Below are 25,915 nucleotides of genomic sequence, written 5' to 3'. Positions count from 1 at the left end.
GATGAGCATCCCGGGAGCCCCTCAGCACAGGTGGGAAGGCGGGAGAAACTCCTGCCGCTGTTCCAGCTAAAAACCGGAGTCTTTTCGTCAGCATTTGGTCGGTGCAGCAGTGGCACGGGACATCACAGCACACTCTTGTACAGAACCGAGGACGATTTCGGCAGCAAAATACAATAAGTACGTGGTAGAAAAGAGACTGGGATTTCGTTCGCACGTGCTCCCCTTCGGAGCTCATTGTGATTTTTTTTTTTTTTTTTTGCATTTTACATTTTAAATTTTTTATTTTTGCCTCTGTGGAGCACACCTAGAACCAGTCTGAGGGGATAATGGTACGCGGCGACAGAAGAATTTCGAAGTGTATTTGTAGGCTCTGTGCTCGGCCTGGACAAGCTGCTTTTCTTCCCAAAGCTCAAGTGACAGGTGGATTTGAGATTTTCCGTACTCCGCCAAACCGAACGAGAGGCGCTGCGGCCACCAGGGGTGATGCGGTTCTTATTAGGTGTGTCTTCCTATGCTAATGGCGATTCCCAAGGGTAGTGAATTTTTAATTTTATTTATTTATTCATGTGGGCACTATTGCCGCAGCTGTGCAAGAAAGAGGAAGCAGTGGATGAGAAAAAAACAAAATTCCACAGGCACTGGACACGAAGGACTAACTTTACACCGCTCGATCCCCGCACTCCCCTCAGAGCCCCCCGTCAGCGTGGGGGCGTGGCTTTGGCAGCGCCGGTCCCCGCGATTGGCCGGAAAGGGCGGGCCGGGCCGAGAGGCGGGCCGGGATTGGCGGGGGCGGTGGCGGGCTGCGGTTTTCTGCTTGTGACAACGGGCGGCGCGCCGGCCCGGCCTTGCCGCTCCCATTGTTGTGGCCCCAGGCCGGATGACTTGGCGGATCGGGCGCAGTGCGGTGTCACACCAGCGGGCGTCGAAGGCGTGGAGCCGGCTGGTTCCGGCCCGCTTCCCACCCTTGGCCCTTGCCGTCCCCGGGCCGAGCTTCTGCCGCCCTGCATAGCCGGGGGCTGGCGGCGATGCCGGCTGCCGGGGCGGCTCGGGGCCTTGGTGAGGGAGCGCGGCGCTGCTGGGGAGAGGGATACTTGAGGGAGGGAGGGATGCTGCAGGGAGGGAAGCTCGGTCCTGGCAGCTGCTGATGGTACCGACCATCCCCCCTGGTGTTGTCCCGAAATAGGTTCTCTCGCCCGGTGTGCAAGAGGCCAATCCTCACGCGCAGAGTGGAGGTATTTGGCTTATTTACGGTTTATTTACGGTTTATTTACAGTTTATTTACAGTTCTGCGCAGAAAGGGGCGCTGGGCGGCAAATCCACGGCTACCACCAAAGCTTTTCGCTCTTTATACGTTTTAGCAAACGAAGGCGTTGATGTTCTTCGGCTGCAAGGTACTCAGTTCTCTTACTAATTAGTATTCTATCTCTTAGTTCATGATTAGTCTTTCTCTTCTTTTGGGTTGTTTTAGGTTTGGGAGTTGGTGGTTGTGATCTCCCCCTGCCAGAATTACCTTTTATCCAGTTGGAGCTCATTTCAGCACAGTTGCTGAGTTGTCTTCATTAGTTTCTTCTCTTTATTAGTTTCTTCTTGGGGGTTCTGCCAAAGGCCCTTGCACCCAGTAAACTCTGCATTCTTTGTGCCCGCTATCAGTGGTACATCCTTCTCCCCCTGGGTCTGAGGTCAGTGAAATATGTTGGGTCTTAAACCTGAACAAGGCAATTCTAATAAGTACATTTTTTTTCTAACACCTGGACACCACTTAGAGCTTGTTTGTTAGCTGCTTCAGGTTAAATCTCCTTTCTTGTTGGTTAGGCTTGAAAGTGTATAAAGCTCAAACATCAAAGAACATCCTTTCTTCAGAAAATTTTTAGGTATTCCACGTTTTGCAACCCAGGATGTTCCCAGCTCTGGCCTGCAGCCGTGCAGGGCCCTTACCCTGCATGTGGAGGGTTGTCTTGAAAACAAACAAAAACGAGTGGGACATAAAGGGAGTTAGGCTGAGGGAATTGCTGTAACTAATGTTGGGCTTGTTTAACCTGGTGGCAACTCTATGTAGTTGTAATACAGAAAGCCACTCTATAGATCACTGCCAGTCTTGAATCAAAATGCAAAGCTCTGAAAAGGATCTGTATTTAAAAAGTTCCTGTGACTTTACTAAATGCAAAGTTTTAAAATTATTTCTATTAAAAAGTGGTTGATCATCATTTTATAATTAGCTAGTGAAGAAGTGAGACTTGTTATTGATGTTGGTTTTTTCCTTTTCCCCCTCCTGCTATGATTTTCTGGGGTAATTAAGCTCGCAACCTGAGTCATCCAGTGCTGCCTGTTTATTTTTTATTAAGAGAAAAAACAGCCTTCACCATTCCAGAAAATTCCTCTGGCATTAATTAAATGCTTTATTACTGAAGGCATCTCAAATATTTCAGTTGTCTGACTGCTGAAATTATTTCTGGTGGAATTCTTTCAGGGTAGACAAGGGTTATCCCCTTTGCCAAGTGTGCTCAGCCAGGTGTTGCAAGGGCACACGTGGTGGAAGCTCCTTTGCCAGGTAGCTGCAGACAGTGCCTGGGTAGCAGCAGGAGTTTGGCACCTACCAGATGTGTAGGTGAATTTTATGGGCTATGGCTTCATGTCTGTTGGATCTATTTCAATCAGCTTCTATTTGTAGTGAATGAGGACTCCCTAATTTGTACACGTCAATATTGGCTAAACCTGTCAGAATTAGAGTTTGAATTGAATTAACAGAGGGTATTTTATTTACTTTTTTTTTTTTACTTAATGTACCAAACCCTGAAGTAAATAATGTAGCAGGTGCTAGAGAAGGGTGTTCCCTTCTCCACAGTAAAAATGCTGTTTTACTTTGTTGTATGGATTATGGACTACTGACAATTTGAGGTGAAGTGCAATAGTCCTCCTTTTTTTTGTTGTTCAGCGTGGCGGAAGGGCAGGAGGCGGTGGTGGTGCTCCTGTTGGGGCTGCCCAGCAAATCAAGGGCATTGTGTGACATGGACAGGCTATAAACAGCCAGTCTACTTTGGAATCGAGGCCTCTTGGCAGTAATCAGCTTACCCTGCCCGTGCTTAGTGTTCCACAGTGTTTGTGTATTCGCTTCCTCACATCGGCCTTTGGAAGGTGTCAGGGCTGCTCAGAACATGCCCACCTGCCCTGTGCCTGCAGAGCTTTGCCAACAGCCATTTCCTGCTCTGATTCCCTGAACAACAGGTGATCCTTGTGTATCCGAGCCACAGCCATGGGACTGTTTGACAAGCTGGCGGGATGGCTTGGGCTGAAGAAGAAGGAGGTTCATGTTCTGTGCCTTGGCCTGGACAACAGCGGCAAAACGACCATCATAAATAAACTGAAACCCTCAAATGTGAGTAACCTCCTCAGCTCACTGCTGATGAGTGTTTAAAACTGGGCTTGCATGCTGTTAGACTAGATGTGACCGTGGAAAAGAAAATTAAAAATCACTTTTTGGTTCGGTATGGTGGAAAAAATACATTTTAAGAGTTTCCAACTAAAGCTAAGGGTAAACATCCACATGGACATTGTGGAAACTTTTCCCAAAAAAGTCACTGATAATGTGGCACTTTTTTTTTTAATAAGGAAGGGTTTATGATGACTGAAGTCAGGATCTGAAATAATTTTCTCTAAGTCACTTAATTACTACAGGATTGCAGTGATGTCAAACATTTGCAATACATTAGAAGTGATGTCAAACGTTTACAATTAATACAATTAATAATAACTTGTCTACCTTTATCACGCTTTAGTCTCTACCTGAAAAATAGTAAGTGCATAATAAATACTAAAACACGAAATAATAAAATAGGAAATAATGCACATTTAAGGAAAACTTCACTAATTTTAAAGCAAAATTATTTTCAAAATAAGAAGCATTAATTCTTGCAATTCATTCATCCAGTGAAAAGTGTTTCAGGCCCCTAGGATGGCATAGTGTTCTGAGCAAAAATGAAAGTAGGGGGACCTTGTTTCCATGTAAGTTTATGGAATATAAATAGATGAATTTTCATAGGCATGTTCAAAGCCAAATGCTTGTGCATCTTGGTTTCTTTTCACTTATTATTTTATGTGCATCTGGGAAACTGTGATTTTGCTGTTTACATAAGAACACAGATTCTTTTTTTTTTTTTTTAATTTTTGTTTAACTTTTCTTGAAGAGAAGCACTGGACATTGTTTAGAAAAACATGACATGGTGAAGAGTCTGCTACTCTTCCATTCCTGTCAATTATTCTTCCACTGAAAATTGAATAGATTTATAAACAAAAATTATAAACTACTTGCTATCTGCTGCTATCTGTTTTGGGGAAATGCTGCAATTTATACTGGGCAAATTGCATATTTATGTAATGTGTGAGACCGTTATCATAGTGGGGTTTTATGTCATGCCTTCAGCAGTAATGGGTTCCTAACTAGAGTTGAACACAGACTTCAAGATTGATCCCAATAATAGGCATTAGAGAAGGTCTAATTATGCCAGGGAATTATGCAAGTAGAATAAATACAATTTGTTTACTTTACTGTAAATAGAATAACGAGAATTTACTTCTAAATGTTTTAATTTAACGTGTTGCTTTGGGAGGGTGGCTTTGCATGCAACCTGTATGAGTCCTGCCTTTGCAAGACATGGCAGAACCTTTAGCGTGCAACAAATGCCATTAGATCAGACTTGATAAAATTCTTTATATTTAGTAAGTTCTATGGTAGATGATTCCAAGCTCTGGATCAACCCAGCCTTCTTAAGAACTGCTGCTTTTCCCCAGGAGCAATGTATTATGTGTCTGACAAATACAAGTGTTTCTCCATTTGTTTCCAGTGATTTCTTCTGGTCCAGATAAATACATTTGAAACAAATGTTGAAGAAATAACACCCACGCTGCACATATTTTCCCCTGGTGACAGGAGCTGTTGACTGCACTATTTATGGTGGTGGGGTTGCCATTTTCCCAGGGAAGCTGCAGGTGGATAAGCCGAGCGAAGGAATGCAAGGGGTCAACTGCTTATAGCCAGTGGTTTTAATGAGGGGCTCTAGAAGGTCTATAAAAGGATTGCATCTCACTTTCTCAGACAGCTCTGTGATCTAAGGGATGTGACCTTTGTTCCTGCTCAATATCGATGCTTCTTAAAGGAGCTGTTCTTTTCTCCCAACTTAGCTGAGAGGTTCCTTGGCCAGCTCAGTAGTAAACCTGTTTATCAGATGTATCTATTAATAATGCGTTAGGTCACTGCCCATCCCTCTGGGGTAAATCCTGATTTCTTCCAGTGGCATTGTGATTTGGATAGAACCATGATCAGGCCAGTGAGTAATGTCTGCTGTGTCATTCCCAAGGTCAGATAGACTCCTCCAGCATTGAGAAGCTCTCAATCTGGCCAACCTAATATCTTGATAGGCATGTACCCTCCTTTAGCTAATAGGCTTGGGATATTGTGCAGACTTGTTTGGGTTCACATTGTGATTTCCAAAGTTCACAAACTCTGACCTGAGTCATAACCTCCAAGCTGTTGTCTCCACCTTAACCTCTCTCCTATTTATTTCCTAGGTAATAGCCACACATACATGTACAGGTAGACTAATGTAAAGGGTGGAATCTCACCCTCAAGGCTAAAATGTCTTCAGTGCTGTTGTCCAGTAGTGTTCACTGTATTTCCTAGAAAATACAAAGTCTTGGTTTTGAATTACTTTATTTTTCTGAGACTTTTTAAATATAAAGTATCTGGATTTGTAGAAATTTTTTTCTATTGTACAGTTTGGGTAAAAATAGATCTGTAATGTATTCATGTTTCAAATACATTTCAATATTTACATTTTCTAACTTGCCTGTAAAATTTGGACTTTCTTTCCTTTAAAGGCTCAAACTCAGGACATCGTCCCAACAATAGGATTCAGTATAGAGAAATTCAAGACTTCAAGGTAGTACTTTCTTTCCTTTCCCTCCACTTAGCAGTAGTGATTATTATACAACAGTTGGACTTAATTAGCTCTTTTAGTGGGCTATAACTTGATTAGAACATGCTGAAATGTTGTAGTACCCATGAATCTTAATCATGATCTAGGACTGAGTGTGTTAGAATATATTGTGTGTTTTGTGCTGCTATAAAACTAGGTGTATGTATAAATATTTTTAAATGGAAGAAGTTTTTAGTTTTTTGCAATAGTGTGTATAAGCATTCTGTTAAGAATTCCCAAATAGGGCACAAGTTCCAGACTTGAGGAGAGACAGTAGCTTAGGGGGTGGTCTGTATTCCACTCTCAATCTGATAACCTGTGTTAAGGACTCTCACTGGAATTACTCTGAACAGAGTGCAGTGTAATCCCATTAAATGGAAAATTAAATGATGGCTACAGCATTAGCCATGTAAAGATGGCAGGAGCAAAGGCCAGGGAACAGAGGAAGAAGTCATTAGTTAAATGAAGACTAAGATAAGGAATGTCATGACACAAAGATATTTCAAGGATGGAACATAATTTTGTTCTCGTGTAGCCTTCTCTGAATATTTTCAATGTGTGCAGTTAGTCTTCAAACCAGGCAGCCTCACTGGGTGAGAGATATGCAAGAAAATTGTTTGTTCCTTGAGCTCAAGTGTGGGAGCCATAGGTTTCACATTTCTGTAGGAGCCTCAGCAACTGTGTTCTGTCTCAGCAAAACACATAACACAGGTTTGGGATTTGGCTGTTTGAGAATAAATTGATTTAAATTGCTTCCCTTTATTCTGATCCTGTGGTGGGAGAGATGATGACCTGCAAGCACACTGTGTAGAATGATACTTTATTTAAAAAAAACCAAAACAAACCTAAAAAAAACCCCTAAACCCCTGACAAACCCACAGCTCTAGAATCAGCTGATGCCTGGACATAGAGCTGAAATGATGTGTCAGACTTGCAAAGACTGCTCTTCGTATCTTGGTCCTCTGAGCTCACCTGTTATTACCAGAATGTGGTTTTGTTGGTTTTTTTTCTGAAGGTGGATGGGGTTTTTTTAATCCTTTTATTTTGCATACATTTGTGCCTCTCTAGGGACACAATTTGAGACAGGCTGTGGATTTTAAGTCGTGGTTCATCTGAATTTCATTTATTCACTATAAACAATATTTGATATGATAGAAACAGAGACTGAAGGGGAGCTTATTTTGTGCTTGATGCATCTTTAAATAATTGGCTCAGTTCTTTTATCAGATAATAAAGAAACACATTTTCCATTGTGAAATATTTCTGTAATAAGACTTCAAAAATGAATAGGATCATTTGGAGGCAGAGAGCTTAAGCAGACTTCCTTTGGGAATTTTTCTCAGTTGATTAGGATTCAAGTTGATTTGCATTTTTTCTGTCAGGGTAGCAAAGAAAATAGTTTGGGTGTGGGTTTTGTTCTTTATTTCTGTGCCTCATGCACTTCTTTCCTTTGCAGTTTGTCTTTCACAGTGTTTGATATGTCAGGTCAAGGGAAATACAGAGACCTCTGGGAACATTACTACAAGTAAGCCCATCATTTCTTTTAAAGCATTACTGTTCATAGTAACTGTTGTGTATGTTATTTAAACAGAACTATGACCATATCTAGTGCTTAGAAATGATTCAGAGGAGACTTATACCTGGTGTTTGACAGAAGGTCATTCTGGATAAATACAACTCTTCTTTCTGTTCTTAAGACATAACAGTTTTTCTCTGCTGTTATTCAGTATGCTTTTGGGAACATCTTGTTGGCTTCAAGACTGGGGGAACGTACCAGAGGTGGGATTTAAATGTTGAAACCTGAAAACCAATCCTGTTAGAAAACTCAAGATGAGTTAGGTTTCCAACTTTTCAGTTTTCCTGTAGGTAGGTGACTTAAAACCTAAAAGATATTGGCTGATGGGTGAGATTTTTAGAAGTGAGGGAAATTAACCTCAGAGAATAAGGCACATGTACCTCAGAACCTGAACAAACATTCGTACATGTTATTTATTGAGCAGGATGTTCACTGTACCATATAACACTGTGGTATTGCCTTACTGGTAATAGAAACAGAAAATGATATATTTTCTGTTTTTCTAGCTTCTCATGAAACTTGAATCTTTACTTATGTTATCTCACTGCTATTACTTGATCCTAATCTAAACAAGGTGAACAGTAGTAAACCACATAGAAGTAGCTTGGAGAAAAATAGAATGGAGAAATTCTGAAGATTATAATATTACTTAAATATTAATATTTAATGTGATAGAGCTTAAAGTATTTTTTAATTGCCTCTTCCTCCTGTGCAAAATATGTTAGCAATTTGAAAACATGTGTCTAGGAGATCTTCATTGTTCAGGAGTGTGAGATGTATGTCTCCCAAATCTTTTGCATTTCAGTAACTGGTGCCTTTAGGCTACTCTCAAAATGCAAGCAGAGTGCTTCATAAGCAAATAATTTCTGTGATTGCTGTATTTAATGCAGTAACTTATCCCTTGTGTGGCAAAAATGGCTTTTTCATCTCAACAGTAAGGGAGTTTTTTAGGTTATGCTGACAGTGAAACGTGCACTTGTATCCACCTCTATTCCTGATCCAGTGCAGTAGGCACATATTTGAGATTATCTTCTAAGAATAATATTAAAATATTTTTTTAAAATTTTATTAATAAAATAATAATAATATAATTATGTGCTGTTTAGTTTGTGAAGTTAAGCAAGATTTAATTTTCTAAGAATTGCAAAATGGAAATCAAAGCTGATTAAGTGTCAAAGTAATTGCCTTGGGGTACTTGAGGTTTGCACTTCTCTTTGGCTTGAAACTGTACTCTGGGACATCCCCTAAGTACACTTGTCTTAAATATATGTACAGTCATGTTGTATCCTTATTACTTTGTGAAATTATTTTTTGGCAGTAAATACATTCTACTTCTCCTGATTCCTTCAGAAAAAGTACTCTATGGTCATAAACATTATTTAGGCATTTTCAGCTAGAATAGGAAAGCTTTATTTACTTTTAAGGTTCTTCTCTACACCAGAAAAGAATAGGCCTTTTCATGCAGTCTTAGGCTGGTCAAATTGTTTCTGCTTTTCAGTAGGTCTGGGGCTGTTTCTTATCAAAATACGAAGATAGGTGGTGCTGGAGGGTAAAGAATGTACAATGATGGCCTCTCAGAGAAGTGTAAAATGAAGCAGGAGTGAATATTACATTAAAATTTTAAATAAATGTATTTTTGTGAGTGTTTTTAACTGATCTGGTGAATTATGAGTTGGTGAGGCTTTATTTGGTTTTCAAAATAAGTTTCAATAAGTGGAACATCAATATCATAAATATCAGTAATATCCTGAAATAATGAGTTGAATAGGTGTATACAGTTGTCACTGTGGTCATACTGCCAGCAAAATGTTTTAATAGTTTGAAATAGGTGAGAGTTTTTTACATGTTATTCAAAACAAAAGCAAGATCCTGTTTATGCAGACTTCAGTAAAAGTTAAAATGACCTGCATATGCCCAATTGTTAAACAGCTGTGAACACAGTTTTTTTTCTAAAGAGGTAATTGACCTTTATCTAAATTAACTTTAGTGTAGGAAATAAAGCATTTCTGTAAAAATCTGTCTTTGTCTGTTTTCTTTGTCTGCCTGACCATACTGTTAAAATAGCAGTTGATTACATTTTCACAGCTCATTTTTCAGCCTCAGGAGTAAAATCAAGCTTTTCTAAAAGGTCTTTGTAGACTGAACCTTGTATGAGTCACTCAGATAACAACCTCATGTCTCAAAAAATGATGCATGTTACCAAAAGATTGAATTTCAGAAATAAGGCTCCATTCAAATGTTAATGGTAAATAACAATGACAAAAATTTAGAGGAAAAATCAGTTTGTTTGAACTTTTTCTGGTGTTTCTTCTGAAGCCTTTTCTTATTCACAGTTTGAGAGAACCTATAATTTGCCTCTTTGCTCTTTTTATGTTATGCAGAGAAGGCCAAGCCATTATTTTTGTCATTGATAGCAGTGACAAATTAAGAATGGTTGTGGCCAAAGAAGAACTTGACACCCTTCTGAATCATCCAGGTGAGGAGGCTTTTTTCCCCTTCTGTGTCCATATTTGTTGTTGTCTTAAGAAAACCCCGCATCTGACACATTTTTTGTATTCTGAGTACTTTGCAAATATTTTAGCCATTCATGAATACTAGAACAATAATAGCCTTCAATAACTTTGGGGGGGTTTTTTACCTGTTCACATTTACAAATTGATCATGCTTTTGTTGTCTACACTGAGTTGGATTAGTCTCTTTTTAATCAGTATTGATCAAAAGTTGCATTGTTTTGAGGAAGAATGGGACCTGTTGGAAGCTGGAGAGCCTTTGTGTGATGACCAACACATACAAAAATATCTCCCTGTCTGTTTTTTCCATGAAGACAGCCAATTCCTTTAATGTAACGCTTCTTTTTTCATCTTCACTGTATTTTTTTATGCTTTAGACAGAAATAAGAAGGGATAATTGTATCAATCAATTACTTATAAAAGGATACATGGGATGGAAGAGGATATGAGATGATAGATGATGAGGAGCTTGGTTTTAAGAGTTTGGTTTGGTTTTTTACATGAGACTACATCTTATTAAGTTCTCAGATTGGCCAATTCTTCACCTTTCCACATAGCCAACATTACTCCAATGTTTTTGTAAGCAATATGCAGTTTTTGCTTCCAGCACTTTAGGTAGTTGCTTTGCCTAACCAGATCATAAAACTACATGTAGGAATTTTAAATGTCAAATAATCCTGGAATTCCTGATTTGTAGAGCCTTAACTTGTGGGGTTACCATGCTGAAAGTAAGAAAGGAGAAGCTGACTTGAATTTCTAACTAAGAGAAGTAGTATTTGATAGGGACAATTACGTTACCATGACTTTATTTTCCATGAATACAATACACTAGTTCATCAGCAAAGATGCTGGAGTTGACTGGGCCTCCTTAATTTCACATTCAAGGATATGGGCTCCTTCAAATGCAGGCACTAAGACAGTGTTGCAAAAGTCAAAGGGGAGGATGAGATGAACCAAACACTCCAGATGTCCCAAAGCAGGAATTACCCCTGGCAGTAAAGGTTATTCTGTGGGTGAAATGGAACTGCATAGGACCAAGGGTGAGAGGTAAAGGGTTACTGGTTTACTAGAGGGCAAAAGAGGGCAAATGGCATTAATAGGTCATTAATGCTGACATAGCAGGTCAGTCCTGTTCAGTTGTTTATGGGTTTGTGTCTCTAGTTACAAAATACCATGGCTGTGGCCATCTGGGATGTTCCCTAGAACCAGGAAAGGACAGTTGTGTTTTTCTGCCTTGGAGTATCTCAGCTCAAGTACAGCAACAGTGTTGCTGCCTGATCAGATTTTGATATATCACATCTAAAAGAATCAAGGAACTTGGAGTTCCTCTAGTAGTAATGTTTAATAAAAGTAGCTGTTAGCTGAATCAATATATAAGTGGTTCACTCTAGCAATATTTGTATTTGTATTGTTGTTCTGCCTTTCTTCCTGCATACCCTACTTTCTCCCCATCGATGCTTCTGTCTTTATGATCTTCCTGGAGTGGTTTAAATGTATGTGTTTCCTTAAGTTTTAAATGGAATTGAGTCAACTCCTGTCTCTGAAAATCTTAGCAATCCCTCAGGAAAGCAGTTCTCTGTCTTTTTGCCAGACTTTTCCTGAGGTTGTCAGGTGAAAGGGAATGTGTGCTGTGAAGCATTAATGGGGTTAGGAGTTGTACATATTATTCTTCAGCACTTTGAAAGGTGGTAGTCTATATTACTTGTTTTAGATACTGACTCTTGGGTCACTTGACCTCCAGCACGTGCTTCTAAAATAAGCTGAAATTCTTGTAAATTTGAAATTCTTTGTATGAAATTACACATCAGTGTCTGGCATATTTTTTAATGTGTCAATTCACAACTACTTGCAACTAGACCATGTTAGCTTTCCATTAGTAACTGTGAAAAGTGTGTGAGGAAAATACTGCACATTAGGAAATAATGTAAATTGCTGTGACCACCACTTTATTTAGCAAATATCTTTGATTCTACATTTGTGAGTGTGTGGGCAGGTTGTGCCCCTTTTTAATTGCTTTTAGAAAAACAGTGAAAATTCCTTGTTTAACTTGTCTCTTTGCATATGTGATGTCAGGTAATTTCTGTGGTTTTAATTTACCCATAACCTGCAGCCTGTGGGTAACAGGATTCGTTTACTTATACTGTAAATTAATCTCAGAATTTCAGTTGGGAGACACAAAAGCTGTTCAACTATGGAGTCAAAACAGATTTAATGATACTTTGGGCTTGTATTTTGAGGCCTTTGATTTGTGTTAACAGATACCAGAGGTAAAAAAGAGCTCCAGGGAGGGTAAATAGTTTGTGAAAATCATCAGCATTTTGATCAGCACTTACAATCTCTGAATGAATGTGGGTAGGCAGTGTTATCTCCACTGATTCTGTGGAAAGGTTTAGTAGGGAATTTGAAAAGAACATAATTAGGAAGGTTCAAACCACCTCAGCCCCCACAGTTTGTTGGGCTTTTGGGTTTTTTTATCATCCCCCTTCCCATCAGCAGGTGCAGGAGGCTTACGTTTGAAGTTTTAAAATAAATCGTTGGCTTGTTTCCTGTGTGAAATACCTTTTTTTTACTATTTTAAAAAAGCCTATGTAGCAGTTTTCTTCAGTAGGGAGATGGTGATGATGTGTGTTTTAAGTTCTTTTCCTGTCAAGGGTTGACAGACTCAAATGTAGATTTTTTTTTTCTAATCCTGTAAATCATATTCTGTATAAATAATACAAAAAAAACCTTAGAGTTAGTCTTGGTGCTGGTAATTTTTTGGCAGTTTTACATCTCTAAGTTTGAAGACAGTATATTTTGTTTCCTTCCAGTGACTCTAGTCTTTTGGGGTGATCAGTGAGGTTTAAGCTTGTCTGTGTGTAAGTATCCCAGAAAATGCCAGTGTGTGTGGTTTGGTCTGTAGTTCTCACTGCTAGCTGAGAGGAGCTTCTGGAAAAAAAGCCCTTCAAGGGAAGGTAGGATAAAGGATGTCCAGACATGTGGATTTTTTTCCAATTGTATAAATTCTGTGAAGTCATGGATGCACTCCAGGATACTAAAGGATACTTCAGACTACCCTTATGCAACTATCGTTGTGATGTTATGGATGAACACGAATCATTTTCCTGTCATTTTATACATCCAGTCCTCACTAAGCAGAGATGTGCAGTATTTGTAGGCAGTTGTTTCATCTCATGTTCCTCAGCTTCACCAGCAGTTCATACCCACAGCTTTAAGTGTGGGCATAAGGTAGGGGGAGAGGGGGTGCAAGATTCCAAAGCCTGCCAGAGAGTTTGTGAGCATTCTGGAAGCATGCACCAGAGGCCTTGTGACCCAACAGTGTGCTCCTGGGTAGGATACAGCCTTCAGAGAATTGCACTTGCAGGTGAGCAGAATACCTTGCTGTATTGTCTGTAGCTTATCACATGTAGAGATTAATAAGTGTTTCACAATGTCATGATAGTTTATTTCTGCTCATGCCCAGATATCAAGCACCGTCGACTGCCTATTCTCTTCTTTGCTAACAAGATGGACCTCAGGGATGCAGTGTCATCTGTGAAAGTATCTCAGTTACTGTCACTAGAAAACATCAAAGACAAGCCCTGGCATATCTGGTAAATCCTTCTTTTTCTACCCTTTTATTGGTATTACTTTGTGCATTCATATTTTAGCTCTGTCATGACACTCATTGCTATAAATTAAATCAAGCAGGTAAAAGACTGTGCCTTAAATCATGTAGATTATAGGTAAAATCATGTAGACTGTGCCTTAAAAGTTTTCACAGTAGAACTGTTACCCAAATAATGAAATGGAGGACTTCTGGTGAAATCAGAAAGTAGTGTTCTTATCAGAAGAATAGCTGCCATTATTTTTTGCTGGGAAATTGAGCAGAATTTTTATCAGAATGCTGCTGCTAGTTTGTCTTGCAGCTTTCAGAATATCAACAGTAAAACATCTGGAGTTTTTTTGCACTCTGCAGATGCTTTAGTAAACTACTGTTGAAAGGCCATTTAATAAACTGTTCTCATCTGAATTCAGAGGGACACTGTACTTTTTGTACTCTGTAATGTTTAAGGAGATTTTTAGTTGTAGGAGATAGTGTCTTTTCTTTCTGAAGGATGTAAGCTTTCATATAAATAGGACTTTGTGCTAGTCTTCACAAGGAAAAAACTCTCCTTTTATCATAAGTGTTTTATAGAAGTTAGGTTTTTGCCTTATTGCAGTACCCAGATATTATAAATAAAAGTGAAATCAGCAGCTAAATGCTGCTGAAAAGTACAATTCTCATTTTAGGCCCTTTATTATTTAACTCGATTACCTGGACATTGTTTTGGGGTCAGTGCTTTTTGGCTCAGAAATCACACTGATGAATTCCCCAGCTTCTTGGAAGAACAGTAACAGTCCAGATTCCCTACTCTGCTGGTTTTCATGAGCTGCAGGATGAGGGCCATTTAAAGAGTTATCTCCCAGTGATTCAAAAGGTAGATTTAGACTGTTCTCAGTGTAGTTTAATAGTTTTATATATTAACAGACACTCCAAGGGTTGCTGTTACAGTGAAGTGTGTACACTCTATTCTCCCTCCCTCCAGTACTCCAGCATTCTCACTGTGTGATGGAACTGTGTGGGAGGACAGTTGGATTTGATCATCCTAAAGGTCTTTTCCAACTTAAATGATTCTGTGATTCAGCATTGCTGTTGTAGGTAGTAAACATCTTTTTTATAACATCACCTGAGGCAGGAGTTATCTCAGTAGAGGTGTTCTAGGAATTATTCCTCCACCTTGAAACGGGAATTAAAATAAATCGCATCATGAAAAGGTGTTTCCATGTGGGGAAGGTGCCTATATCATTTAAGAAGCAGTCTTCTCCATGTGAACTTAAGTAAACAGTACTTGATGCTACTTTGCAATTCTGTAAATTATAAGTATAGGGATGACTCAAGTAAAACTGTGTTTTTACAATGCTTTCATTATTTGATTTGTTTCTTTCAGTGCCAGTGATGCTCTTAAAGGAGAAGGATTACAAGAAGGTGTGGATTGGCTCCAAGGTATATCATATATAATTCTCTTGCTCTATTTTCATTCTGTTAAACTTTTTCATTTTGTAAGGTTTTTTTCTTTATTATTTCCTTTGTTTTCTTTCTGTCCAATTCTGCTGTCAGATCAAATTACACAGTGAGTACTAATGCTCTATCTCATATTTGCCTTTCATTTACCTCCTTAATGTACACAAAAGATCATGTCTGCTTCCCTGACAAAAGTGTGTATTATGAAATATTAATGCACACTCCTGCAAACAGTGTAACACTTTAATTTAAACAATACAAGCTCCCACACTTCAATTTATTATTGTGGTAGTTGAGTTTGTTCTTTAATTTATTCTTACTGTCCTGTCCTGGTTTTACATAACTTAATGTTATGTATCAGGAAATGGTGAATAAGCAGACTGGAAAAATAAGCCAAGTACACAAACAAATACACTAGTTTTGCTTATTCAACTTCAGTTCTTTAATCTAGAGCCAAAGTAAGAACAGCTTACACTATAACCCTCATAGCACATTCAGACACTCATAACTGCATGGAAAATATGAGATCCAGCTTAGATGATGTGTTACATACAGCTTCTTTAATTACATTATGGATGATGTATATCCTTCTGTTGTATGCTGGTCAGGATCTGGTCTCTTTTGTCCTCCTGTGTACTGTTGAATGTATAGATTAGCCGAGTGTGGCCTTGTTTGGGTAGACTCCTCCTAATTTTAGCTCCGCGGTTTGCGTTGTCTGTGCTGGGAGTGCGTTGGGATGCCCTGAACCTGCCGTGCCGGGTGTGCTGTGCTGCAGCGGCCACGGGGTGTCAGCGCTGTTCCAGGGACAAAGCCATTCCACCCCCTCCAAATCCAGCTGGATAGTAGCCTTGTCCCCGGTTTAATTTATCCTCTTTGCTCTGTGAACACCAGATTGTCCTTTCTACTCAGAATCCTCACCGCTGAATAGAGAGAGATGGTTTATTTTGCTGTGCTGTTAGAGACTACAAAAACATTTGGTCATGTTTTCAGAGGGAGGGATCCTCGCCAAAAATAGTCTTTGCAAAGAGATTTACTGCCCCATGGGAGAGCAGTGATGTGTCCTCCACCAGCTAAAAGAATTCTGTGGTGGGGAGCCAGGACCTTAACACTGAGCTTCCTTCACTGCTTTGTGCATTTATCATAGAGGCAGATTCCAAGTCATGTACTTTTTCCTAATTTCAGGCATAGTTCTGATTTAGTAATGTCTTCCTGTGATTTTTCAGAGTCTCTGCTTATCTCTGAGGAACCTTTTTAAGTTTCAATCCAAATTTTGAGTTGATGGTTTTGTACATAGCTTCAAGCTACTTAAACGGATCTCAAATGCTTGTCTTAATATTTTTCTGACAAAATATTTGTGTATGTAGATTTTTAAGCACATCAAGCAGATGTTTCTGCTGTCACTCACATAGCTCTTCATAGCTATTCACTTCTCATGGATTGTTAAACTTCTTAATTTTGTGAGCTGAAATTCTTCATGGATTTATCTAAAAATTTCCTTTAACTCACTGGTTCATTGTCCCCAGAAGCTTAAGAGGGGTTGGGTTTAAACAGTACTGGTACCTAAGCACGTGCAGTTTGCAAGTCATACTTTTAATGGGTGAAGGCTTTGATATTTCAAGAACAAATTTTTACTCTGATTCTCCTCATTGCTAGAGCACTAGATGGGAATATTTGAAACTACTCTTTAGTTAGAGCAGTCCCTAAATCACAGCCATAAAATTCAGTGGAGGAAATGACAGCTGGTGAATGAATGCAGAGTTCTCCTCGTCAGCAGCAGTGCTTTCCTTAGGTACCCTTTGCAGTCCCATTACAGGGAGCTCAGAGTTGGGGTGACAGGGGCAGGAAGTTTTGCCCTTTTTTTTTTTTTTTTCCTAATGAGGGCTGAGTTTGCTATTTCCCTGTTTTGTAACAACCCATCAGCAGTAGGGTAAAACAAACCTGTTTCACAGCAGTCTAAACCCAGGTCCCATTCCCTCTCAGTGGGGGAAATTGTGCTGAGTTCCTACATTTTGCAGTGGGCATACAGAACATTTATGCTAACTAAGGAGACATTTGAAGTGAGATATTTGCTGAGAGCAAAGAAGTTTTCATGTGAGTTATTCAAAAGCAAACTTTAAATATTTTGCTGTTCACGTTCAGTTATGTGGACACTGATGTGTGTACACAGAATTGAAATGCATGCTTCATAAAATAAACTTCCAGGCCTTATTCTTGTCAAAGTTACCTTATAAGCCCGAAGAAGATAAAAATTGAATTAGATGAAAGAGTCTTCCTGTTTAATTAGCAACATTTGGGGAAAACAACTTGGCTGTGCAGGAATTTCAGAAGTGGATGAGAGAGCATGTTGAAAAGAACTCTGTCTCTCATTCTTGTAACTACACCAAAATATCTACTGGTTATGTTTTCAAGAAAACAAAATACAGCAAGAGTTTATCTTGTGTTAAGACTGGCTGTTTCTTTTTATTAACAGATCAGATGCAAGCAATGAAGACATGAGAGATAAATAAAAGATGTGTGGCGTTCTTTTGCACCCTTTTTCAGTAGGTGTACAAGTCCCTTGAAAAGGAAGAACGATTTAAAGAAGATTAACAGATCAGCTAAAAGATACTGTATTGGCTCATTTCAATTTAGTACCTCTTCCAGGAAAACCGAATGTAGGCAATATAGCACCTCAGGTATGCACACTAATGAATTAAATTGAATCTTGTGACTGGAGAGTGTATTTATAAAAAAAAAAGATTTGTGTTAACAATAAACATCTGCATTCATTTGAGTTTTAGGGGATAATTAGCCATCAGTAAATGCCCCTCTGTTTTTTGGGGGGATACCTTCTGAGGAAATGGGAATATTTATTTTCTCGAGAAAGAATAATCAGCACTTCCTGAAATAAAGCAGCATGAGATACTTACTGATTTATGTGCCCATTTTTAGGTATTTCTGCAAACTTTTTTAATTTAAAGTTTGACATTAGCTTTTTAGTAACCATCTATAATAGGCTTCTAGAAGAATATTTTGATTAAAGATACAAATATCCAGTGTATTTGTTACAGATGATTGCAGATGTTTTTAAGGAATAGCTTTTAATGAAGTGTTATGATTGTTTTTGTGATATGCCATGATTTGTATTTGCATTCTCATCAATAAAACTTCAAATATACAACATGACACGGTTGGGTTTCTTAACCTAAATATGCTCTTGGATGGTCTTTATGTCTTAAGGCATGTTGGTTTTTCTGTTACTTTCATTTGGAATTTGTTTATCCATTTTCCAGTGGATATAGCATTGTATACTGTAATAAAATGGTATCTCTGTTGCCAAGCTTTTTTAATTAATTGCATGTATTTTTTACGCTTCCTAATAACCTGGGCTGCTCTTCCAGATATTTAAGGAGCATATGATTCATGGAATCACAGAATGGGTCAGGCTGGGAGGGACCACAGTGAGTTCTCTGGTCCAGCCTCCCTGCTCAAGCAGGGTCATCCCAGAGCACATGGCACAGGATTGTGTCCACAAGGTTCTGGAATATGTCCAGGGAGGGAGACTCCACACTCCCTCTGGACAGTCTCTCCCAGGGTGTGATCACCCACACAGTAAAGAAATTCTTCCTCATGTTCAGGTGGAACTTCCTGTGCATCAGTTTCCTAAAAGTTGTATTTTGAAAACAGTGAAGGGACAGTTCACTGGTTTATTAGGTCATTAATGTGAAATGTGTTATATACTTCTGTTGGGTGTTAAAAATGCTTCACTTTAGAAAATAATAAACTTTCTGACTTCAAGTACGTACTATAGGTAGCAAATTAGGGCAATAAGAACTGTATTTTCACAATATCTCCTCTTCCCCTTTAACCCCTCCTCCCTTGTTCAGGGACCAGGCAGGAGGAACACTGAAGGCTGTATTTAACTGGGTGATTACCTGATTCCTCTGGGAGATTTAATATGGAGCTCTTGCAAAAACTTCCTCCCCACACCCATTAACATATAAAACACACACATGTTATGTCAGCATGCCTTTTAGGGCTCACTTAATAGAGGAATATTTGGAGAAATGGTAGACCAGTTTCATGTATTTTCAGTTATTAAATAATTAAAATTAACTCCCGTGCTTTGCTAGGGAGACCTAAGTCTTATTGTAAGAAAAATCTTTCTTACAGGATGCTGTAGTTCTGACAGTTGGGTTTTTCATTGAAAGTATTTACCTTTCATGTCTCTTTTTGTGACACCTTTGGCCTTTTGTTAACTCTGAATCTAAATATCTGTAGTAGGCCCTTATTGAAAACAGCAGTTAATTATTTCTTTTGATTATTATTTGCCTTCTTGGTTTTTTGGTGGTTTTTTTTTCTGCAGCAGCTCTTCCTGTTCCTCTCCTACCAGGACACTGGTCTGAATGAAGGCCTGTTGGAAGGAGTGGGAATGGGGACAGTCCCATTTGTGAAGTGCTTGATTTTTTATTTTTTTTCCCCTATTACTGCATCAGCTATTAGTTGTCTCTTGCTTACAGAATATTTTTGATCATTCTGTGAACATCAAACCTGCTGCATGTTCACCTCTCCTTCCCACCTTGGTGCACAGGCACAGGTCCCTCACACACACAGTTGCTACAGCTGAGTTGCTCTAAAAACATTGAATTTGGTATCATATATTGCACAAAATACTGATGCATCTGTGCAAAAAGGCTTCTCTGGAGTTGTTTTCTCAGGACCTAGTGGCTGTCAGCCTTCAATCCTGTTCTCCCATTACATTTAGAATGTTAAAATAATTAATGAGTTCTACCTAGCTGCTCCAAGACAAGTTCATTGTGCCTTAGGAACAAAGCAGAGAAGTTCCTTTGGAGGTTTAAATGAGATTTGTGGAGTATTCCCTTTTTTTTTTTGCTCCATGTTGGTCTGTGCATTAAGTGGTGCCTTGAAAGGCAATAGAGTGACTGAAAGAGACCCAGAGAATTTGGTTTTTACACACCACCCAATGTTATGTGCTGTTGCTTCGGTGCACACTGACCTCCTACATATATATTAATTTCTCTTCAGTATGCCTGGTAATGCTCAAGACTATAGCATTTTCAGCTGAAATGTGATGAGTTGTTCTCACTCTCCTGATTTTTTCTAGCACTCAGGACATAAATCCATGGGAACCTTGAGTTTAAGCTGTAGCTGCTCCTTGCAGCTGTGCTGAGAACCTGCATGGCCTGGAGGCTCCTGGGTCGTTTCGTGCTGAGCAAGTGCAGTTGTAAGTGTTTGTATGGAAATGTAATGGATCCTTCCTGTAATCTCAACCCTTTAACTGTAATATGCTTGGGGGTTTTTTATTTACTTATAAGAAGGATAAGCTGCTGTAAAAGACTAGACATAACAGCTCAGTTGTCTACAGGCAGGCTTCTGATATAATATGTGGAATGGTAACATTGCATTTCAGTGCTTCTGTAAAACAAAACAGCTGTGCAACAGCTCATCTCTTAGAAGCTCTAACTAGGAAATATCATGTTGTTAGTAACAAGAAATAAAACTGACTTGATCCAAAATGCTCGTCCTTAAAAGCAAACGTTTCTTAAGCCAAGAAATACAGTTTAATCTCAAAAGGGGTGGTGTGGGGGGGGGAGAGTTTTCATTCGTTTGTTTGGTTTGGGGGGTTTGCATGTGTTTGCTCTAAGTTTTACTTGTTTGGAAAATCACTCTTCTTATGAGTAATTTCTGTCATCCATTTATTTAGTTCTTTCTGGCCTGCCTTGTTTCTGGTTCACAGAAATCCTTACAAGTCTTGTTCCTGTATTTTCTGGTCTGCTTCTTTTAACTTTTGCCGAGTATTCTACGAGTGAAACTTTGCAGCTCCCTCCCCTGTTGTTTTGGGTTTGGGTGATTTTTTTTTTTTTTAGAATCAAAATAGATAATGAGAGAAGGTCACAGAAGACAGGACTAAAAAAGGCAAAAAAGGGGACTACTGAGAGAGTCTTCAACCCTCCTCTTTCAGAAAGGTCAGGAAAGTTTGCTTTGAAATGTTAACTTGATACGCATTGACCCATTTTTATTATTGTTCACAGCCCATACGTGACTGCTTAAATTTAAAAATGCACTGTTACTATGCAAAGCTAATATTATGTGTACTAGCTAATAGGAATTCAAAACTTAAAACACTCTCTTATAACAAATGCCAAGTGTTTTTAGTAATATTTTGTAACCATACTTTAGTTCAAGGCTCTGTAGCTCCTGTCACACTGAGGACATCATGAAAGCATCTGTGTTGGTGTGAACCAGCACTTTGCAATTAATTTACCACTGTTCAGTCAGTTGGATTACTGCTTAATTGGTAGAATTTTTCTTGCCACATGAAATTCTTGCTCTCAGAAGTACAACATGTACATGACAATGTGCTGTTCTGTGTCAGTGGATGTCAGGATCTCAGCCCTGCTTACTTTTTCCAGTCTCCTAATGATGGCATGAAACCCACTCCCACTACTCTTTTTTCAAAATCAATCCTTGAAATGAAAGCTAGGCTGTTAATGTCTCCTGTCTGCCATTAAATGATATTATGCTTTCCAAATTGTTTATCAGAAGATGAACTTCATGGTATTGCAATCATTGTTACTCAGGCACCAACTCGCAAGGAGATGTGTGTAATTCCTCTGGGATTCAGGGGGCACCTTTGAAGATCAGGTTAACTTTTACTGCAAAAGAAGTTTAAATTTAGAAACTTCATGTTGGGCAGTCTTTCTACAAGCAACTTCATCTTTGAAGACCAGTAAGTAGATTTTAGGCCTAGCAAAATAGTTACTGAACCAAATCACTTTGCTGAAGAGTTGCCCAACAGTTGTAAGTAAAAGGAAGAAAAGACAGTAAGGAAAGGATTTAAAAATCAAGGAAATTGGGATGTGTGGAGGAAGTTTCTTTGGGCTGAAGTAGAGTCATGCTAATGAATATTAAAGAAACCTAAGCTTCTTGAGGCTCAGTGAAGTAACCAGGATAAATGATTGAAGTGGATGCAATGCAGGCTCCCTCCTGAGGAGAGCAGCCTCGTCAAACTGCTTTTGCAGAGCAAGAGAGTTGGTGCTGAGAACCTGATGTCCCTCCCAGGCTGTGTGGCTTGTGTTTGTTTCCTCCAGCCTGCTCCTTTCTGAGTGCCTCTTACTCACTGGAGCACGTTGAGTACTCTCTCAGCTTTCCAGTGCAGTTTCATCCAAAAAGAATTCAGTTTGTGTGCTCCCAGCCTACTTTCTGATGTAAAGAAAAGCACGGTTAGTGAGGATTAGCTTTGAAATACCCTTGTGATCTGAACAAATGCACTAGTGTAGGCATGCCTGTACAAAGTTAAGAAGGAAACAATCCCTAAGTTTTAAAACCATGGAGCTGAAACTTGGTAAAAGAGCAGCAGAGCTTGGCAAGAGGTCTGCAGACGCCCAGGTTCCCCAGGAATGATTCCAGTGAAATATTTAGTAAAAATACAGGTTTTTAGTATGGTCCAGTGGGAACTGGGAAAGTTTATTCCCCTAATAAAGGATATAACCTTTGGACAGAGACTAAGTAGTAACGCTTCCAGTTTGGAGGAAATGGCAATGATAATAATATGCCAAGGATTTTTTTCATCATTTCTTACATCGTCAATGGATTACATGAAAGCAACGTGGTCCCAGTTTAACATTTTTGTCTATGATGTTGTTGGCCAGTCATTACATTCTTGCTTTAGAGGAGTAAGGATTGTTGAAGGGTTTCTTTTCAAGGCTTGAATGTTTTTGCTGGGAAAGGTGATGCTTTTCTCTTGGAATACTTGTTTTTATTTCGCTGCCCTCCTTTTGTTAGGTATTCTTTTACATTCTTAAGGTAGTTTTCAACAGGAAAGTGTGACTCTGTTTTGAGGTGCCTAGAACCCATGGATAATTGTCCAAGTCCTCTAGTGAAGTTTAAATTAAGAACAAGTTAGTGCTCTAACATTTTTTTGGCAGCAGTTTTAAAGCAGGCTGAATTGATCTATAAACTAATTCAATCCAGTAGCTAGAAAGCATTGCTGCATTTTGCAGTTAAGGGTTGAGCCTTACTATTTCTTTAATTGGTACCATTATAAAACAAGATCAGTCACTATTATCTTAGAAAACAATTCTAGCATAGCCACTTCAGTGCTGACTTACCACTATTATCATATTTACAGATCTGTCATGTTGTAGCTTTTCAGTTTCTGGAAATTAAAAGGCATATATGCAAAATCAAGTTGTTTAGGTTGTAGGAATATTTTTGAGTGCCAAATTTCCTTTTCACCCATTTCATAACTGTTAAACTACTATTTAGTCCTCTGTCTACTCTGATATGTTAAAATGGTTAAAAAATTTTAGAAAAATCCTTTGTGTGTGATAAGTCTGATGCTTTCCTTGAGGTGTGTGTGTTCTGTCCTCACCTCAGGTGATGCATTTTAGTAAGTCAGTGATTTACGTGGGATACAAAATATCCATGTGCTTTCTTTAAGGCAATGCCTAAGTAGTTAAGTGAATGATAGCTGATCTGATCTTGGCATCACACTAAGTAGGAATATTTCCATCAGTTCCTATTATAAAGAAAAATTTACAGCTTTATTCAGGGAGTTGATTTAACATAGAGATCATGTGAACCTTCATTTTCAGCAGCAGTTCAGCATACCCTGAACAAAATTTGCAAAAACTACTGTTCACCTAATACTTATGAGCTACAGTAAGTGCACCCTATAAAATGTTATCTTTCATTGCAGAGAAACCTCTTTAGTCTTATTACTTTTATTGGATCAAAGCAGTGTATTACATACAGAAAATATTTCTAAAGAGCAACATCAGATAAAAAGACTGAGTTTCAGGCTTATATCCCGCGTAGCCAGACATTTCCTTGTGATGGTGTTTACTTTGCTGAAAAAGCTTTTCTGCTCTGACTTCACTAACAATGAATGCTTGCGTGAGCAAACATGGATTACTCAGAATTTTTGTTCTTGGGTATTAAGAGAAATCTTCTTTTCCCTACTCAACACTCTGTTGTGTTGGGCTTAAAGAAAAAAAAAAAAAACCAAAACCAAACACAAACCAAATGAGTGTGTGTGGGGGGGGGGTCAGTTATGCTGTTACTTATCCAGCTAACCAGGCATAGTCTGATCAATGGTCATTTGCATTCTTACAAACTTGGCCTTTAAGATTTCTTTCTTATCCCTTTTCTGTACACTATAAATACTGCTTACTGTAATGTGAAACTTGTATGCCAAGAATTACACTCTGGTTTTTTGTTTGTTCTGTAATAAGATTGAAGTATTTTCTGTCTGTTTGGAGTAGCTTATGGATATAATTTGTATACATAAGAAAAGGTCTCTTCTTTGTTTTTTCTTTCCTTTTTTTTCTAATTTCTTACTGGAAGCTTAAATGGAGAGGAAAATAACTTGTCCCCTGAAACCAGATGGGATTCTGCAACGTTTACAGCCAAAAGCTTTTATGATCCTGTTTGGCTCAGTCCATAAGAATTCTGCTTGTTAGAGACTGGTGTACTTACAGTCATTTTTACTTACAGAATATTTTGCAGTGTATTTCTCCAGACACTAAAGATGATTCTTCCTTTTTGAATATGCTAATACACTTGCTTAATGTGACTGTGGTATGAGGTTACTTTATATATACATACATACATATAAATATATGTTCTAATTTTCAAACATTTTTACTAACAGTCTATAAATGGCTCAGGATATTGGATTAAAAACTATTCTATATTGTGAAATCCAGCAGAATAGAGAAAAGGTGGCATTGGTGTGTCTCTGACAGTGGTTTGCAGTCAGTGATTCTAGGAAGCCTTGGGGTCCAAGGAATAGTTTTAGGAAATCTTTGAAAGGTGACTAAAAAAGGCAGGTCTGCTGTCCAGAGGCTTAAGTTTACTGTGCATAGGCTTGTACCACAATTTAAAATTGCTTAGTAATCTGCAAACTTTAAAAAGTACTTTCATATACATGCATGGAAATATGGTGAGACTATTAGAATAGTAATTTGATTTTATATTTGAAAGTGTGTAGATTTGTACAGAAAGGTGTGTATTCATTTTTAACCACAAATCTGATATTCAGAAGATATTCTAGGTGGAAAAGTGTTAAATGAATTACAGTGTAAAAGTTGCTGGTTATGTATTTCATGGATTTCCTTCATTTGCATGGAAGACACCTCTTTTTGAAAGCTCTTGCATTCTTCTGTAAATTATTTGTGCTGCTTTTTACTGTACATACAATATATGTTAGAATTTGGATGAAATCAGCTTACTGAAGCATTTTGTTTAACCATAATTTTTCAAGGAAGGATGGTGGTGAGTAGACAGATTGTCTTAGAAAGGAAGCAGACTCAGAACTGGATGGTTTTACAGAGACCTCATCATATGAAGTGCAGATTTTCTTGAGCTCCAGTTAGGGTAGAGTGGTTTTTTGATTAACACTGGTAAGGGGACAAGTGAGTTTAACCTTTTGTATCCACACAAGTTTAATTGATATGAGGTGCTGTCAAAAATGCCTTGGAAGCCTTCCAGACAAGCTGTGCCAATCAGCTGAAAGTTGTCAAATCTTTTGGAATTAACAGTAAAGGATGTTGGTCCTTACCTCGAGTACTTGTGTGCACACATGCCAACACAGTATGAAGCTTCTGAGTGCTTTTTGCTCCATGCCCAGGTGCAGGAAAATCTGTTTTAAAAAGGTTCTGTAGGTGGGTTGGTCATTTCTTATTTTGTACTTTACAATTAGTTTTCCATTTTAGCACTTTTGCTACTGGCTAAATGTAAATGTCACAAATTATAGAGCGGAAAACAAACAGAAGAGGCTTTCCAAGAAGTCGATGTAAAGATTTTAATTACT

The 25,915-nt window shown here is 38.6% G+C and overlaps 1 protein-coding gene across 3 annotated transcripts; it reads left to right on the top strand.

The window, feature by feature from the left end:
• The first annotated feature begins 1,033 nt into the window (after positions 1 to 1,033).
• On the top strand, positions 1,034 to 18,430 carry ARL6 (ADP ribosylation factor like GTPase 6). Of its 3 annotated transcripts, XR_001921226.2 has the most exons (10): positions 1,034 to 1,056; positions 1,274 to 1,391; positions 3,223 to 3,373; positions 5,872 to 5,933; positions 7,426 to 7,494; positions 9,927 to 10,021; positions 13,519 to 13,648; positions 15,026 to 15,081; positions 17,570 to 17,841; positions 18,160 to 18,430. XR_001921226.2 is itself a non-coding variant. In XM_018077143.2 (9 exons), the coding sequence occupies exons 3-9, from the start codon at positions 3,251 to 3,253 to the stop codon at positions 17,593 to 17,595; spliced, it is 561 nt and encodes a 186-aa protein (XP_017932632.1). In that variant the 5' UTR covers positions 1,034 to 1,056; positions 1,274 to 1,391; positions 3,223 to 3,250; the 3' UTR covers positions 17,596 to 18,430. The 3 variants fall into 3 exon arrangements, 2 of the variants coding, with proteins under 2 accessions (XP_017932632.1, XP_017932633.1); XM_018077143.2 differs by having other exon boundaries at positions 17,570 to 18,430; XM_018077144.2 differs by lacking the exon at positions 1,034 to 1,056 and adding an exon at positions 1,140 to 1,232 and having other exon boundaries at positions 1,359 to 1,391; positions 17,570 to 18,430.
• The last annotated feature ends 7,485 nt before the right edge of the window (positions 18,431 to 25,915 follow it).

The sequence above is a fragment of the Manacus vitellinus genome, unplaced genomic scaffold (assembly GCF_001715985.3).
Source record: "Manacus vitellinus isolate BGI_N305 unplaced genomic scaffold, ASM171598v3 scaffold_35_pilon, whole genome shotgun sequence".
In the NCBI taxonomy this organism is placed as follows: domain Eukaryota; kingdom Metazoa; phylum Chordata; class Aves; order Passeriformes; family Pipridae; genus Manacus; species Manacus vitellinus.
This window is presented reverse-complemented; position numbering and strand designations above follow the sequence as displayed.

Bases quoted from the DNA above. Each gene is read 5' to 3' on its own strand.
- ARL6 (XM_018077143.2), top strand. From the start codon at position 3,251: ATGGGACTGTTTGACAAGCTGGCGGGATGGCTTGGGCTGAAGAAGAAG. The intron at 3,374-5,871 runs GTGAGTAACCTC...TTTCCTTTAAAG, and splicing joins ATAAACTGAAACCCTCAAAT to GCTCAAACTCAGGACATCGT. The intron at 5,934-7,425 runs GTAGTACTTTCT...TTTCCTTTGCAG, and splicing joins GAGAAATTCAAGACTTCAAG to TTTGTCTTTCACAGTGTTTG.